Consider the following 14,948-nt stretch of genomic DNA (forward strand, 5'->3'; position numbering starts at 1 on the left):
CTGCGTCGCTATGTGATCGCTGGTGAGATGTCAAACTGTGAGATCTCCCCAACGACGCAGCAGCGATGCGGCGACCTGTAGCGACCTGTAGAACGATGCTATTTCATGACGATTCAATGGGACGTCCTGTCAACGAGGTCGTTGGTAAGGTGTCAAACACAGCGATGTGTGCTACCCAGCGGGACCTCAACGATCAAAAAACGGTCCAGGCCATTCCGAAACGACCAGCGATCTCACAGCAGGGGCCTGGTCGCTGCTACGTGTCAGACATAGCGAGATCGCTACTGAGGTCGCTGTTGCGTCACAAAACTTGTGACTCAGCAGCGATCTCGCTAGCGATCTCGCTATGTGTGACGGGGGCTTTAGTATCCTTCTTATCACCTCCATTGTTCTGCCTGCTAAACAAAGTGCAAGGGTTTGATGACAGAATGAGCCTTCACTACAAGGGTTGCGCTTAGTGGTCGGCTTTAGCAAATAGCAGTGATGGAGCCATCTAGTCCTTGTTCACAGTTTGGGACATTGTTGTCTATATTGTTCATTTACAATAATGTGAAATGTGGATTCAGGGTACTTTGGTTTATCCAGATACTTATTAACAATCGTTGTGTCCTACTGCAAAAAGGCAAACAAGGGGGGGGGGCTCCTGCTGCATCTACTTATCTGACAGCCAGAGGGAGGGGGGGGGGGGGCTCCTGCTGCATCTACTTATCTGACAGGCAGGGGGGGGCTCCTGCTGCATCTACTTATCTGACAGGCAGAGGGGGAGGCTCCTGCTGCATCTACTTATCTGACAGGCAGGGGGGGGCTCCTGCTGCATCTACTTATCTGACAGGCAGGGGGGGGCTCCTGCTGCATCTACTTATCTGACAGGCAGAGGGGGGAGGCTCCTGCTGCATCTACTTATCTGCCAGGCAGGGGGGGGGCTCCTGCTGCATCTACTTATCTGACAGGCAGGGGGGGGCTCCTGCTGCATCTACTTATCTGACAGGCAGAGGGGGGGGCTCCTGCTGCATCTACTTATCTGACAGGCAGGGGGGGGGGGGGCTCCTGCTGCATCTACTTATCTGACAGGCAGAGGGGGAGGCTCCCGCTCCAGCTACTTATCTGACAGGCAGAGGGGGAGGCTCCTGCTGCACCTAGTTATCTGACAGGCAGAGGGGGAGGCCCCTTCTGCAGCTACTTATCTGATAGGCAGAGGGGGAGGCCCCTGCTGCAGCTACTTATCTGACCTGCAGAGGGGGAGGCTCCTGCTCCAGCTACTTATCTGACAGGCAGAGGGGGAGGCTCCTGCTGCACCTAGTTATCTGACAGGCAGAGGCGGAGGCCCCTCCTGCAGCTACTTATCTGACAGGCAGAGGGGGAGGCTCCTGCAGCAGCTACTTATCTGACAGGCAGACATATAATAGTGAGACGGGGAAGAGTTAAAATAGGTGACTCATGGGACACATAGAAAATGTCTTCATGTGTTTCTCAGTTATAATTGCAATATGAGGTAGAATAGTATAACATTAGTCAGGGATAATGGGATTCATTACTGACTTTTTATTTTGTATGTCTTTGCTACATTTAGATTTCCTCTGATATGGTTAAGTACTCTTTTTATGTATTCTGTACATTTTATATCTTTTGCACTTATTATGGACGTGATTATTGCTATTTCTTTGCATCAGATATATTAATGAAAACCAGGTATAACACTAGTTAGTCAATAGTTCAATATGAAATCTGAGTAAATAGTTCTAAAGTACATTATATGGACGCCTATTGGAGCTTTTCTCACCTCACATTCTGAATCCATAGGCATTCATTTAGTCGGTTCCCCCATTACAGCTAAAACAGCTTCCTGTCTTCTGGGAAGGCTTTCTACAAGATGTTGGGAGTATGTATGTGGGACTTTTTGTCCATTCATCCAGAAGAGCATTTGTGAAGTCAGACACAGATGTTAGATGAACAAGCCTAGCTCACAATCTTTATTCTAGTTAAGGCAGAGGCGTAGCTAGAGCTTTTGCCGCCCGGGGCTGATCCCGAGTTTGGCGCCCCCCCCCCCCCCCCAGCTCAATACACACAAAGGTTACCAAAAATGGTTTTCCTGTTTTGTAGAACTTAAACTGGGCCTAATGGTGTCACCCCCACATGCCACACCTGTGACTTAATACCACCACACCATGACCAGGCCACATAGTGACCGAATAATACTACATACAAGGGACAAATACCACCGCACCATTTCCAGACCACATATTACCACCACATAGTGACTGAATACTACAATACTGATCAGTAATAAAAAAAAAACCACAATACTATCACCATAAGTGCCAGTATTCACAGGAGATCTGTACTTAGTATGCAGTGTCTGTGTAGAGGTAATACAGAGATCACTGGTGACATTATACACAGGACCTCTATATAGTATACAGTGTATAGTGTCAGTGTATAGGTAACACTGACTCACCAGTGACGTCTCTAGGTGAATTCCTTCATCTTTCATCCAGCACAGACCGCCATCATTCCTTCCAGCCAGGACTCGTTTCTGCAGGAAATAACACAGTTATCTCGAGCTCCGCTTGCAGAACACATTACTTAATTTTTCACAACTTCTACATTACATCACATGAAGAAAAAAAGGTGATATAGTGTCACTCTGCACAGTAACAGGACCGCCCCCCCCATTTAAAACAGTATACTCAAAAAATAAAATAAATACATCACTGCAGTAACAATATCCCTTAATTATCCCCTATGGTAATAATATTCCCCACCCTGGCCCCGTTTATCTCATTCCTGGCTCCAGCCATATGTTGTCGTATCCTGCCCTCATGAGTATCCATTCTACCCCATATGATCTCCCCATCCTGCCCCACCAGCCTCCATCGTATCCGTCCTGCCCCATGATCCAATCCTGCCCCGTGTCTCCAATCATGCCCCAAGTCCTGCCCCCAGTGTGTCCAGCATATTACCCCCATGTTGTCCAGCAATCTGCCCCAGTGTGTCCAGCATATTACCCCCATGTTGTCCAGCAATCTGCCCCAGTGTGTCCAGCATATTACCCCCAGTGTGTCCAGCAATCTGCCCCAGTATGTCCAGCATATTACCCCCAGTGTGTCCAGCAATCTGCCCTCAGTGTGTCCAGCAATCTGCCCCAGTGTCCAGCCTTTCCCCAGTGTGTCCAGCAGTCTGCCCCAGTGTGTCCAGCATATTACCCCCAGTGTCCAGCATTGCCCCAGTGTGTCCAGTATATTACCCCCAGTGTGTCCAGCAATCTGCCCCAGTGTCCAGCATTGCCCCAGTGTGTCCAGAAGTCTGCCCCAGGGTCTCCAGCATTGCCTCAATGTGTCCAGAAATCTGCCCCAGGGTCTCCAGTATTGCCCCAGTGTGTCCAGCAATCTGCCCCAGGGTCTCCAGTATTGCCCCAGTGTGTCCAGCAATCTGCCCCATGGTCTCCTGTATTGCCCCAGTGTGTCCAGCATTCTGCCCCATGGTCTCCAGTATTGCCCCAGTGTGACCAGCAATCTGCCCCTTAGTCTCCTGTATTGCCCCAGTGTGTCCAGCAATCTGCCCCATGGTCTCCTGTATTGCCCCAGTGTGTCCAGCAATCTGCCCAATGGTCTCCTGTATTGCCCCAGTGTGTCCAGCAATCTGCCCCATAGTCTCCTGTATTGCCCCAGTGTGTCCAGCAATCTGCCCCATGGTCTCCTGTATTGCCCCAGTGTGTCCAGCATTCTGCCCCATAGTCTCCTGTATTGCCCCAGTGTGTCCAGCATTCTGCCCCATGGTCTCCAGTACTGCCCCAGTGTGTCCAGCAATCTGCCTCATGGTCTCCTGTATTGCCCCAGTGTGTCCAGCAATCTGCCCCATAGTCTCCTGTATTGCCCCAGTGTGTCCAGCAATCTGCCCCATGGTCTCCTGTATTGCCCCAGTGTGTCCAGCATTCTGCCCCATAGTCTCCTGTATTGCCCCAGTGTGTCCAGCATTCTGCCCCATGGTCTCCAGTACTGCCCCAGTGCGTCCAGCAATCTGCCCCATAGTCTCCTGTATTGCCCCAGTGTGTCCAGCAATCTGCCCCATAGTCTCCTGTATTGCCCCAGTGTGTCCAGCATTCTGCCCCATGGTCTCCAGTACTGCCCCAGTGTGTCCAGCAATCTGCCCCATGGTCTCCAGTATTGCCCCAGTGTGTCCATCATTCTGCCCCATGGTCTCCAGTACTGCCCCAGTGCGTCCAGCAATCTGCCCCATAGTCTCCTGTATTGCCCCAGTGTGTCCAGCAATCTGCCCCATAGTCTCCTGTATTGCCCCAGTGTGTCCAGCATTCTGCCCCATGGTCTCCAGTACTGCCCCAGTGTGTCCAGCAATCTGCCCCATGGTCTCCAGTATTGCCCCAGTGTGTCCAGCATTGCCCCAGCCCCAGACAGTCAGACATAAAGAAAAAAAAAAAAAAGTAAAATCCTCACCTCTCCCGTTCCCAGCGCAGGTCCGGTGCAGTCAGCGTCTCTCCGGCTCTGCGACGCTCAGGACAGAGAGGCAGAGCGGCGCGCACAGTAGTGACGTCATCGCGCCCTCTGCTCTGAGACGTCGCAGAGTCAGAGGACGCTGCAGCTGCCGGCGCCGCAGGAACCAGGAGAGGTGAGTATAGAGCGGGGGGCGGGGGCGGGACCCGGGGGTGGGGGGAGCTGGCCCTGGTCGTGGCGGCGGACGGCGCCGCCCGAAGATTTAAAGGGGCGTCTTTTTTTTTTTTTTTTATCTTCTTCTCCTGCAGCGCCGGCCGCCCCCAGCATTGTGCCGCCCGGGGCGGACCGCCCCCCCCGCACCCCCCTTCCTACGCCACTGGTTAAGGGATGTCAAACTGAAATACGCAAAGGGACAACATTAAAAAGTTGCGGGCCAACCTTAATATTTATTTTAAAAAAAATCTACAACTGAGGACGCTTTTCCTTATCAAATATAACAATTAACTTTTTCATAACAAACTTAAAGGTGCTGTCTCACAAGAAAGTACATTCTAATTAATAGATTATTTCAATATTTTATTTTACAAAGTATGATGCAAACAAAAGTACCCCCAAACTCTGTTTGATACCCCTACAGTGAATTCCTCCACAGTATCCTCCACATGCACGGTATGATGACCCTTCTATACCGCTCTCCCTCAATCCCCCAAACAAAGAATGGTGGCCCCATCGCAGTATGTTTCTCCAACTGTAATCCCCACATAGCCCTCCATGTAGTATAGCGGTCACAAAAAGTGCTATATAAAGTATAATGGACCCCACATAATCCTCCATAGAGTATAACTGGGCCCTGCATTGCCTTCCATACAATATAATGGCTCTACATAGTGCTCTATACAGTATAATGGTCCCACATAGTGCTCCATGCTGTATAATGGCAACCCCCACATGTACTCAGCCTGGCTAGTAGCTGTAAATCATGCAGCTGAGGCAACGAAAACTAAATCTCTGAGCACTTACAAATACTCGGAGACCACCCGAGCGTGCTCAGGAAAACCCGAGCAACGAGTACACTTGCTCATCACTAATAATTACTATTCTTTGTAATGGCAGACTTCATAGCTAGAGGCTTCATGTTAGGTTCCCTGTGGCAATGGGATTGAATAAAACCAAATGAAATAAATAAGAGGTGTGCCCCAATACTTTTGTTCATACAGTGTAAAACGTGCATTGGTAGCTACATAACCACCTTATCTTGGAACTTCATCTTGCGTTTTAAATGTCATTACTAATTGTTGCTATTATAGTAATAATGTCATAACAAAATGTACATTTCATACAATACGGATGCCTTTACATATTCACATATCTGACCAATTTCTCTCAAGTCTCACCAATATCATTCTAAACTTGGGTGTTGGATTTAAAGTGTGACAGTCTCCACATTTCATAATACAAACTCATGCATTGTTTAAAAGATTGTTCTAGCCTGAAGAGGCTAGTGTACTTACCGTACTTTAAGAATACCTGCCAGAATTGCTATATAATAATAAAATAAAAACAAGCATTTCATGTGTCCACTTACAAAATGTTCATTTTAAGTCAACCCTAGTTCCAAAAAAGATGGCACACTGTGTAAAATTTAAGGAATACAAGGATGCAACGATTTGGAAATCTTATAGTAATATTTTATTCACAACTAAACACAGGACACAGATCAGAAGGTGAACAGTAGATAGGTTTACATTTTATTAAGAAATAATCATTCATTTAGAGATGGATGGAGGCAACCCCTCTCAAAAATGGTTGGGACAGGATCATGTCTGACATTCTGTAGCATACCCCCTTCTTTGTGCAGCAATCTGCAAATTTATACATATTAACCCCTTCCCGACCCATGACGCCACGTAGGCGTCATGAAAGTCGGTGCCTTTCCGACCCATGACGCCTATGCGGCGTCATGGAAAGATCGCGTCCCTGCAGATCGGGTGAAAGGGTTAACTCCCATTTCACCCGATCTGCAGGGACAGGGGGAGTGGTAGTTTAGCCCAGGGGGGGTGGCTTCACCCCCTCGTGGCTACGATCGCTCTGATTGGCTGTTGAAAGTGAAACTGCCAATCAGAGCGATTTGTAATATTTCACCCATTATAACGGGTGAAATATTACAATCCAGCCATGGCCGATGCTGAAATATCATCGGCCATGGCTGGAAATACTAGTGTGCCCCCACCCCACCCCTCCGATCGCCCCCCCACCCCCCCGATCTGGCCGGTACACTGCTCCGGCTCCCCTCCGCCCTGTGCTCCGCTCCCCCCCGTGCTCGTGTCCGCTCCCCCCGTGCTCCAATCACCCCCCCGTGCTCCAATCACCCCCCCTGCACTCCGATCCACCCCCCCCGTGCTCCGTTCCACCCCCCCGTGCTCCATTCCAGCCCCCCCGTGCTCCGTTCCACGCCCCCCGCGCTCCGTTCCACCCCTCCCGCGCTCCGATTCCCCCCCCCGTGGTCCCCCCCCACCCTATCATACTTACCGATCCAGCCGTGGTCCCGTCCGTCTTCTCCCGGGCGCCGCCATCTTCCAAAATGGCGGGCGCATGCGCAGTGCGCCCGCCGAATCTGCCGGCCGGCAGATTCGTTCCAAAGTGCATTTTGATCACTGAGATAGATTATATCTCAGTGATCAAAATAAAAAAAATAATAAATGACCCCCCCCCCTTTGTCACCCCCATAGGTAGGGACAATAAAAAAATAAAGAAATTTTTTTTTCCCACTAATGTTAGAATAGGGTTAAGGTTAGGGGTAGGGTTAGGGTTAGGGGTAGGGTTAGGGGTAGGGGTAGGTTAGGGGTAGGGGTAGGGTTAGGGGTAGGGTTAGGGTTAGGGGTAGGGTTAGGGTTAGGGCTAGGGTTAGGGCTAGGGTTAGGGTTAGGAATGTGCACACGTATTCTGGTCCTCTGCGGATTTTTCCGCTGCGGATTTGATAAATCCGCAGTGCTAAACCGCTGCGGATTTATGGCGGATTTACCGCGTTTTTTTCTGCGCATTTCACTGCGGTTTTACAATTGCGATTTTCTATTGGAGCAGTTGTAAAACCGCTGCGGAATCCGCACAAAGAAGTGACATGCTGCGGAATGTAAACCGCTGCGTTTCCGTGCAGTTTTTCCGCAGCATGTGTACAGCGATTTTTGTTTCCCGTAGGTTTACATTGAACTGTAAACTCATGGGAAACTGCTGCGGATCCGCAGCGTTTTCCGCAGCGTGTGCACATACATTTAGAATTAGGCTATGTGCACACGGTGCGGATTTGGCTGCGGATTCGCTGCAGTGTTCCATCAGGTTTACAGTACCATGTAAACATATGAAAAACCAAATCCGCTGTGCCCATGGTGCGGAAAATACCGCGCGGGAACGCTGCGTTGTATTTTCCGCAGCATGTCAATTCTTTGTGCGGATTCCGCAGCGTTTTACACCTGTTCCTCAATAGGAATCCGCAGGTGAAATCCGCACAAAAAACACTGGAAATCCGCGGAAAATCCGCAGGTAAAACACAGTGCCTTTTACCCGCAGATTTTTCAAAAATGGTGCGGAAATATCTCACACGAATCCGCAACGTGGGCACATAGCCTTAGGGTTAGGGTTGGAATTAGGGTTGTGGTTAGGGTTAGGGGTGTGTTGGGGTTAGTGTTGTGGTTAGGGGTGTGTTGGGGTTAGGGTTGTGATTAGGATTATGGCTACAGTTGGGATTAGGGTTAGGGGTGTGTTGGGGTTAGTGTTGGAGTTAGAATTGAGGGGTTACCACTGTTTAGGCACATCAGGGGTCTCCGAACGCAACATGGCGCCACCATTGATTCCAGCCAATCTCGTATTCAAAAAGTCAAATGGTGCTCCCTCACTTCCGAGCCCTGACGTGTGCCCAAACAGTGGTTTACCCCCACATATGGGGTACCAGCATACTCAGGACAAACTGCGCAACAATTACTGGGGTCCAATTTCTCCTGTTACCCTTGTGAATCTAAAAAAATGCTTGCTAAAACATAATTTTTGAGGAAAGAAAAATGATTTTTTATTTTCACGGCTCTGCGTTGTAAACGTCTGTGAAGCACTTGGGGGTTCAAAGTGCTCACCACATATCTAGATAAGTTCCTTGGGGGGTCTAGTTTCTAAAATGGGGTCACTTGTGGGGGGTTTCTACTGTTTAGGCACACCAGGGGCTCTGCAAACGCAACGTGACACCCGCAGACCATTCCATCAAAGTCTGCATTTCAAAAGTCACTACTTCCCTTCTGAGCCCCGACGTGTGCCCAAACAGTGGTTTACCCCCACATATGGGGTATCAGCGTACTCAGGAGAAACTGGACAACAACTTTTGGGGTCCAATTTCTCCTGTAACCCTTGGGAAAATAAAAAATTCTGGGCTAAATAATTATTTTTGAGGAAAGAAAACGTATTTATTATTTTCACGGCTCTGCATTATAAACTTCTATGAAGCACTTGGGGGTTCAAAGTGCTCACCACACATCTAGATAAGTTCCTTTCAGGGTCTAGTTTCCAAAATGGGGTCACTTGTGGGGGGTTTCTACTGTTTAGGCACATCAGGGGCTCTGCAAACGCAACGTGACGCCCGTAGAGCATTCCATCAAAGTCTGCATTTCAAAACGTCACTACTTCAATTCCAAGCCCCGGCATGTGCCCAAACAGTAGTTTACCCCCACATATGGGGTATCACCGTACTCAGGAGAAACTGGACAACAAATATTGGGGTCAAATTTCTCCTGTTACCCTTGGGAAAATTAAAAAATTCTGGGCTAAATAATTATTTTTGAGGAAAGAAAACGTATTTATTATTTTCACGGCTCTGCATTATAAACTTCTATGAAGCACTTGGGGGTTCAAAGTGCTCACCACACATCTAGATAAGTTCCTTTGGGGGTCTAGTTTCCAAAATAGGGTCACTTGTGCGGGGTTTCTACTGTTAAGCCACATCAGGGGCTCTGCAAACGCAACGTGACGCCCACAGAGCATTCCATCAAAGTCTGCATTTCAAAACGTCACTACTTCACTTCCGAGCCCCGGCATGTGCCCAAACAGTGATTTACCCCCACATATGGGGTATCAGCGTACTCAGGAGAAACTGGACAACAACTTTTGGGGTCAAATTTCTCCTGTTACCCTTGGGAAAATAAAAAATTGCAGGCTAAAAGATCATTTTTGAGAAAATAATTTTTTTTTTTATTTTCATGGCTCTGCGTTATAAACTTCTGTGAAGCACTTGGGGGTTCAAAGTCCTCACCACACATCTAGATTAGTTCCTTTGGGGGTCTAGTTTCTAAAATGGTGTCATTTCTGGGGGATCTCCAATGTTTAGGCACACAGGGGCTCTCCAAACGTGACATGGTGTCCGCTAATGATTGGAGCTAATTTTCCATTTAAAAAGCCAAATGGCGTGCCATCCCTTCCGAGCCCTGCCGTGCGCCCAAACAGTGGTTTACCCCCACATATGGGGTATCAGCGTACTCAGGACAAACTGGACAACAATATTTGGGGTCCAATTTCTCCTATTATCCTTGGCAAAATAGGAAATTCCAGGCTAAAAAATCATTTTTGAGGAAAGAAAAATTATTTTTTATTTTCATGGCTCTGCGTTATAAACTTCTGTGAAGCACCTGGGGGTTTAAAGTGCTCAATATGCATCTAGATAAGTTCCTTGGGGGGTCTAGTTTCCAAAATGGGGTCACTTGTGCGGGAGCTCCAATGTTTAGGCACACAGGGGCTCTCCAAACGCGACATGGTGTCCGCTAACAATTGGAGCTAATTTTCCATTCAAAAAGTCAAATGGCGCGCCTTCTCTTCCGAGCCCTGCCGAGTGCCCAAACAGTGGTTTACCCCCACATATGAGGTATCGGCGTACTCGGGAGAAATTGCCCAACAAATTTTATGATCCATTTTATCCTACTGCCCATGTGAAAATGAAAAAATTGAGGCGAAAAGAATTTTTTTGTGAAAAAAAATTACTTTTTCATTTTTACAGATCAATTTGTGAAGCACCTGAGGGTTTAAAGTGCTCACTAGGCATCTAAATTAGTTCCTTGGGGGGTCTAGTTTCCAAAATGGGGTCACTTGTGGGGGAGCGCCAATGTTTAGGCACACAGGAGCTATCCAAACGCGACATGGTGTCCGCTAACGATGGAAATAATTTTTCATTCAAAAAGTCAAATGGCGCTCCTTCCCTTCCGAGCCTTACCATGTGCCCAAACAGTGGTTTACCTCCACATGTGAGGTATTGGTGTACTCAGGAGAAATTGCCCAACACATTTTAGGATCCATTTTATCCTGTTGCCCATGTGAAAATGAAAAAATTGAGGCTAAAAGAATTTTTTTGTGAAAAAAAAGTACTTTTTCATTTTTACGGATCAATTTGTGAAGCACCTGGGGGTTCAAAGTGCTCACTATGCATCTAGATAAGTTCCTTGGGGCGTCTAGTTTCCAAAATGGGGTCACTTGTGGGGGAGCTCCAATTTTTAGGCACACGGGGGCTCTCCAAACGTGACATGGTGTCCGCTAAAGAGTGGAGCCAATTTTTGATTCAAAAAGTCAAATGGCGCTCCTTCCCTTCCAAGCCTTGCCGTGCGCCAAAACAGTGGTTTACCCCCACATATGAGGTATCAGCGTACTCAGGACAAATTGGACAACAACTTTCGTGGTTCAGTTTCTCCTTTTACCATTGGGAAAATAAAAAAATTGTTGCTAAAAGATAATTTTTGTGACTAAAAAGTTAAATGTTCATTTTTTCCTTCCATGTTGCTTCTGCTGCTGTGAAGCACCTGAAGGGTTAATAAACTTCTTGAATGTGGTTTTGAGTACCTTGAGGGGTGCAGTTTTTAGAATGGTGTCACTTTTGGGTATTTTCAGCCATATAGACCCCTCAAACTGACTTCAAATGTGAGGTGGTCCCTAAAAAAAATGGTTTTGTAAATTTCGTTGTAAAAATGACAAATCGCTGGTCGAATTTTAACCCTTATAACTTCCTAACAAAAAAAAATGTTGTTTCCAAAATTGTGCTGATGTAAAGTAAACATGTGGTAAATGTTATTTATTAACTATTTTGTGTCACATATCTCTCTGGTTTAACAGAATAAAAATTCAAAATGTGAAAATTGCGAAATTTTCAAAATTTTCGCCAAATTTCCGTGTTTATCACAAATAAATGCAGAATTTATTGACCTAAATTTACCACTGACATGAAGCCCAATATGTCACGAAAAAACAATCTCAGAACCGCTAGGATCCGTTGAAGCGTTCCTGAGTTATTACCTCATAAAGGGACACTGGTCAGAATTGCAAAAAACGGCAAGGTCTTTAAGGTCAAAATAGGCTGGGTCTTGAAGGGGTTAAAAGTCCAACAGTGGAATCACCACCTCCAAATAATTATTATTTCTCATATCCATCATGCATATCGCAGGAGAAAAAGAGGCGTAGGCAATTGATATACTATATAAAAACAATTTATTTGCAATAAATAATAAAACAAGACAAGTGAATTCTACAAAAATTGCTAAGGGTAAAACAAAAAACAGAGGCTATAGGGAATGGAACACCATATATTTCATGAAGCACTGCTATACAGAGTATTGCTCACTAGATAATACTTAGTGAAAGTGCCTAGTGCTAAAGTAAATCAATTATTATCATAAAAGCCATTTCATAATGAGTTTCATAGCATGATATTATATAAAGTGCCAAGTGCTAAAAGTGCCTTGTTAAACATTGTTGCCCATAACCCCATAGATCATTTTACTTATTAGTCCTGGCCTGGATACCCTTTATCCACCCCAACAGCACCGTTTCGCCGTATTGGCTTCCCAATAGTTTCTGGTTTTTGTTTTACCCGTAGCAATTTTTGTAAAATTCCTTTGTCTTGTTTTATTAAGTATTTATGTCAGATAAATTGTTGTTTTTAAATAGAATATTGATTGCCTATGCCTCTTTTTCTCCTGCGATATGCATGGTGGATGTGAGAAATAGCAGTCTGTAAATATCTGGGAAGTGAGGAGAACTATTGTTGGCGGCTTTGAGATGAATGTTAGCTGCTCAATAGTCCTGGGTCGTCTTTGCTAGATTTTTTGTCTTCATAAAGCTCCTAATGTTTTCTATTGGTGAAAGGTCTGGACTGCAGGCGGCCGATACATCACCCGAACTCTTCTGCGGAACTACACTGCCCTGATGAAGAATGTGGTTTAGCATGGTCTTCCTGCAGTATGCCAGGCCTTCCCTGAAATAGACGATGTCTGGATGGCAACATATGTTGTTCTGAAGCAATGAACTGTGTTCACAGACAGTGATGTCTAGAAATATTCCCGAGTCTATGCAGTGACTTCCACAACCAAATCATGCGCGTTTTTAATGCATTGCCGTCTGAGAGCCCTTAATTCACAACCTTCCAGGACTTACTATTGGCCTGGTCCCCTGTGCACATGGATTTCTCCAGAATCTCTGAATGTCTTGATAATAATATGCACTGTAGATTGTGGGATATTCAAAGTCTTTACAATTTCACATTGAGTATCATTTTTTTTTTTAAATTGTTCTACAATTTTTAGATGCAGTTATTCTGATTGGTGACTTACGACCATCTATGCTTCTGTGAGACTCTGCCTCTCTAACATGCTCTTTTAATACACATTCATGTGACTTAGTTAAAAATTGACCCTACAGATATTATTCTTTAGTGCCACTTACTTTTTCAGTCTTTTGTTAACCCTGTCCTAACTTTTTTGAGATGTGTTGTTGCCATCAATTTCTGAATAGGTTAAGTTTTTCAATGATAATGGAAAACGGTCTAACTTTGAACTTCTGATATATGGTCTATATTAGGATGTGAATAAAATATGACTATCAGAGATTTCCAAATCATTGCATCTTTGCTATCTGTACATTTTACACAGCGTCCCAACTTTTTGGGAACTTAATTTCTAACTTCAGTAATTCTACCATATATTTTCAAAGTAAGTTCACCAGCCTTATATGGTCTAGGATTAATTCAATAATGTATGTAGTCTGTGTTGTGAAATCTGGTGACTGATCTGCCCTAATTATAGCATATATACGAGTACTTGAAATCTGTAAGAAATTTGTTATAAGCAATAGAAAGGTTTTCTTTTAGGATCATCAGAATGGATGAGAATTAGTTCTGTTCTAACAAAATATCTGTTTGTCTAAATGTCCAGTTTGGTTTTTATAATGTCATTATCTGTAATATCAGTCAGAACTTTGTGTGTAATCCCAGCGTTAGATATGTTTTGCTTTTTTTCGACGCGGTGTCGTTGCACACTATTCTCTCATGTAATGAACACTAAAAATGTGTTGTTGTTCCAGGTTTAGATTCAGTGGTCGTATCTTGGGTCTCGCTCTTATACATCAGTACTTGTTAGATGCCTTCTTTACACGTCCATTTTATAAAGCCCTTCTTCGAATGTAAGTTTACTATAAGTTTACTGTGTAAATGACTAATTACTACTTTTTTTTGCAAATAGGAACATTTGGAAAATAACTTTAGTGCAATGTTAGTAATTTGTATGATAATGTAATGATGAAATGAAAGCAATGTGCGCTGTGCCTTTTCCATCATGAAAAAATTGAGAAAATAATTAGAATAATTGTATTTATATAGGGCCAACATATTCCTCAACCCTTTACAATTAAGCAGGCACATGTACATCTGTAAGGAAATAGGGGGGAGGGTAAGGTATCTTTAGAAGCACTGCTGGTCTTAAAAACATCAGATATCCATTCTGAGGAGGTTACGAGCAGTGATGAGTGGACAACGTATTATCCCAGCGCACTCGTGTGATAATAGTGTCTGTCTTCAGCATGCTTGAATATTTGTAAAAATTGCTACAAAGTAAAAAAGCTTTCAAAAATAGTATCAAGGATTTCTTTTTATCTAATAACAAAATGCAAAGTGAATGAACAAGAAAGAGATCTAAACCAAATCAATATTTGGTGTGACCTCTCTTCCTCCAAACCAGCATCACTTCTTCTAGGTACACTTGTGCACAGTGTTTGAAGGAACTCAGCAGGGAGGTTGTTCCAAACATCTTGGAGAAATAACAACAGACCTTCTATGGATGTAGGCTTGCCACTTCATGTAATTTCAAGCAGACTTCATGATGTTGAGATCAGTGCTCTGTGAAGGCCATATAACCCTTTCCAAGACTCCTTGTTCTTCTTTATGCTGAAGATAGTCCTTAATGACTTTGTATGTTTAGGGTCATTGTGCTGTTGTACAATAAATTTGGAGCCAATCGGACGCCTCCATGATGTTATTCAATGTTATAAAAGTATCTGCCTGTGGGTTTGTTTGTTTTTTGACAAAGGACACTATTTTACTTCAGGGTAAGCTCCCTCAGCAGATCAGAGTAGAGATTGCAGGAGACTACAGCCCAGCTTCTTCATGTAACCATTTTTCAGGAGTCCACCATCCTCGGCAAGCGGGAAGCTGAGAAG

General features: G+C 45.1%; 1 protein-coding gene across 2 annotated transcripts in view; it reads left to right on the forward strand.

Moving 5' to 3' along the window:
- The window catches only part of HECW2 (HECT, C2 and WW domain containing E3 ubiquitin protein ligase 2), a 378,118-nt gene that overhangs the window by 342,615 nt on the left and 20,555 nt on the right, over positions 1 to 14,948 (forward strand). For both annotated transcript variants that reach the window (XM_069733887.1, XM_069733888.1), the window contains exon 24: positions 13,818 to 13,916. In XM_069733887.1, the coding sequence (XP_069589988.1) occupies positions 13,818 to 13,916 (99 nt within the window). The remainder of the gene's footprint in view (positions 1 to 13,817; positions 13,917 to 14,948) is intronic.

The sequence above is a fragment of the Ranitomeya imitator genome, chromosome 7, assembly GCF_032444005.1.
Source record: "Ranitomeya imitator isolate aRanImi1 chromosome 7, aRanImi1.pri, whole genome shotgun sequence".
Classification (NCBI taxonomy): Eukaryota; Metazoa; Chordata; class Amphibia; order Anura; family Dendrobatidae; genus Ranitomeya; species Ranitomeya imitator.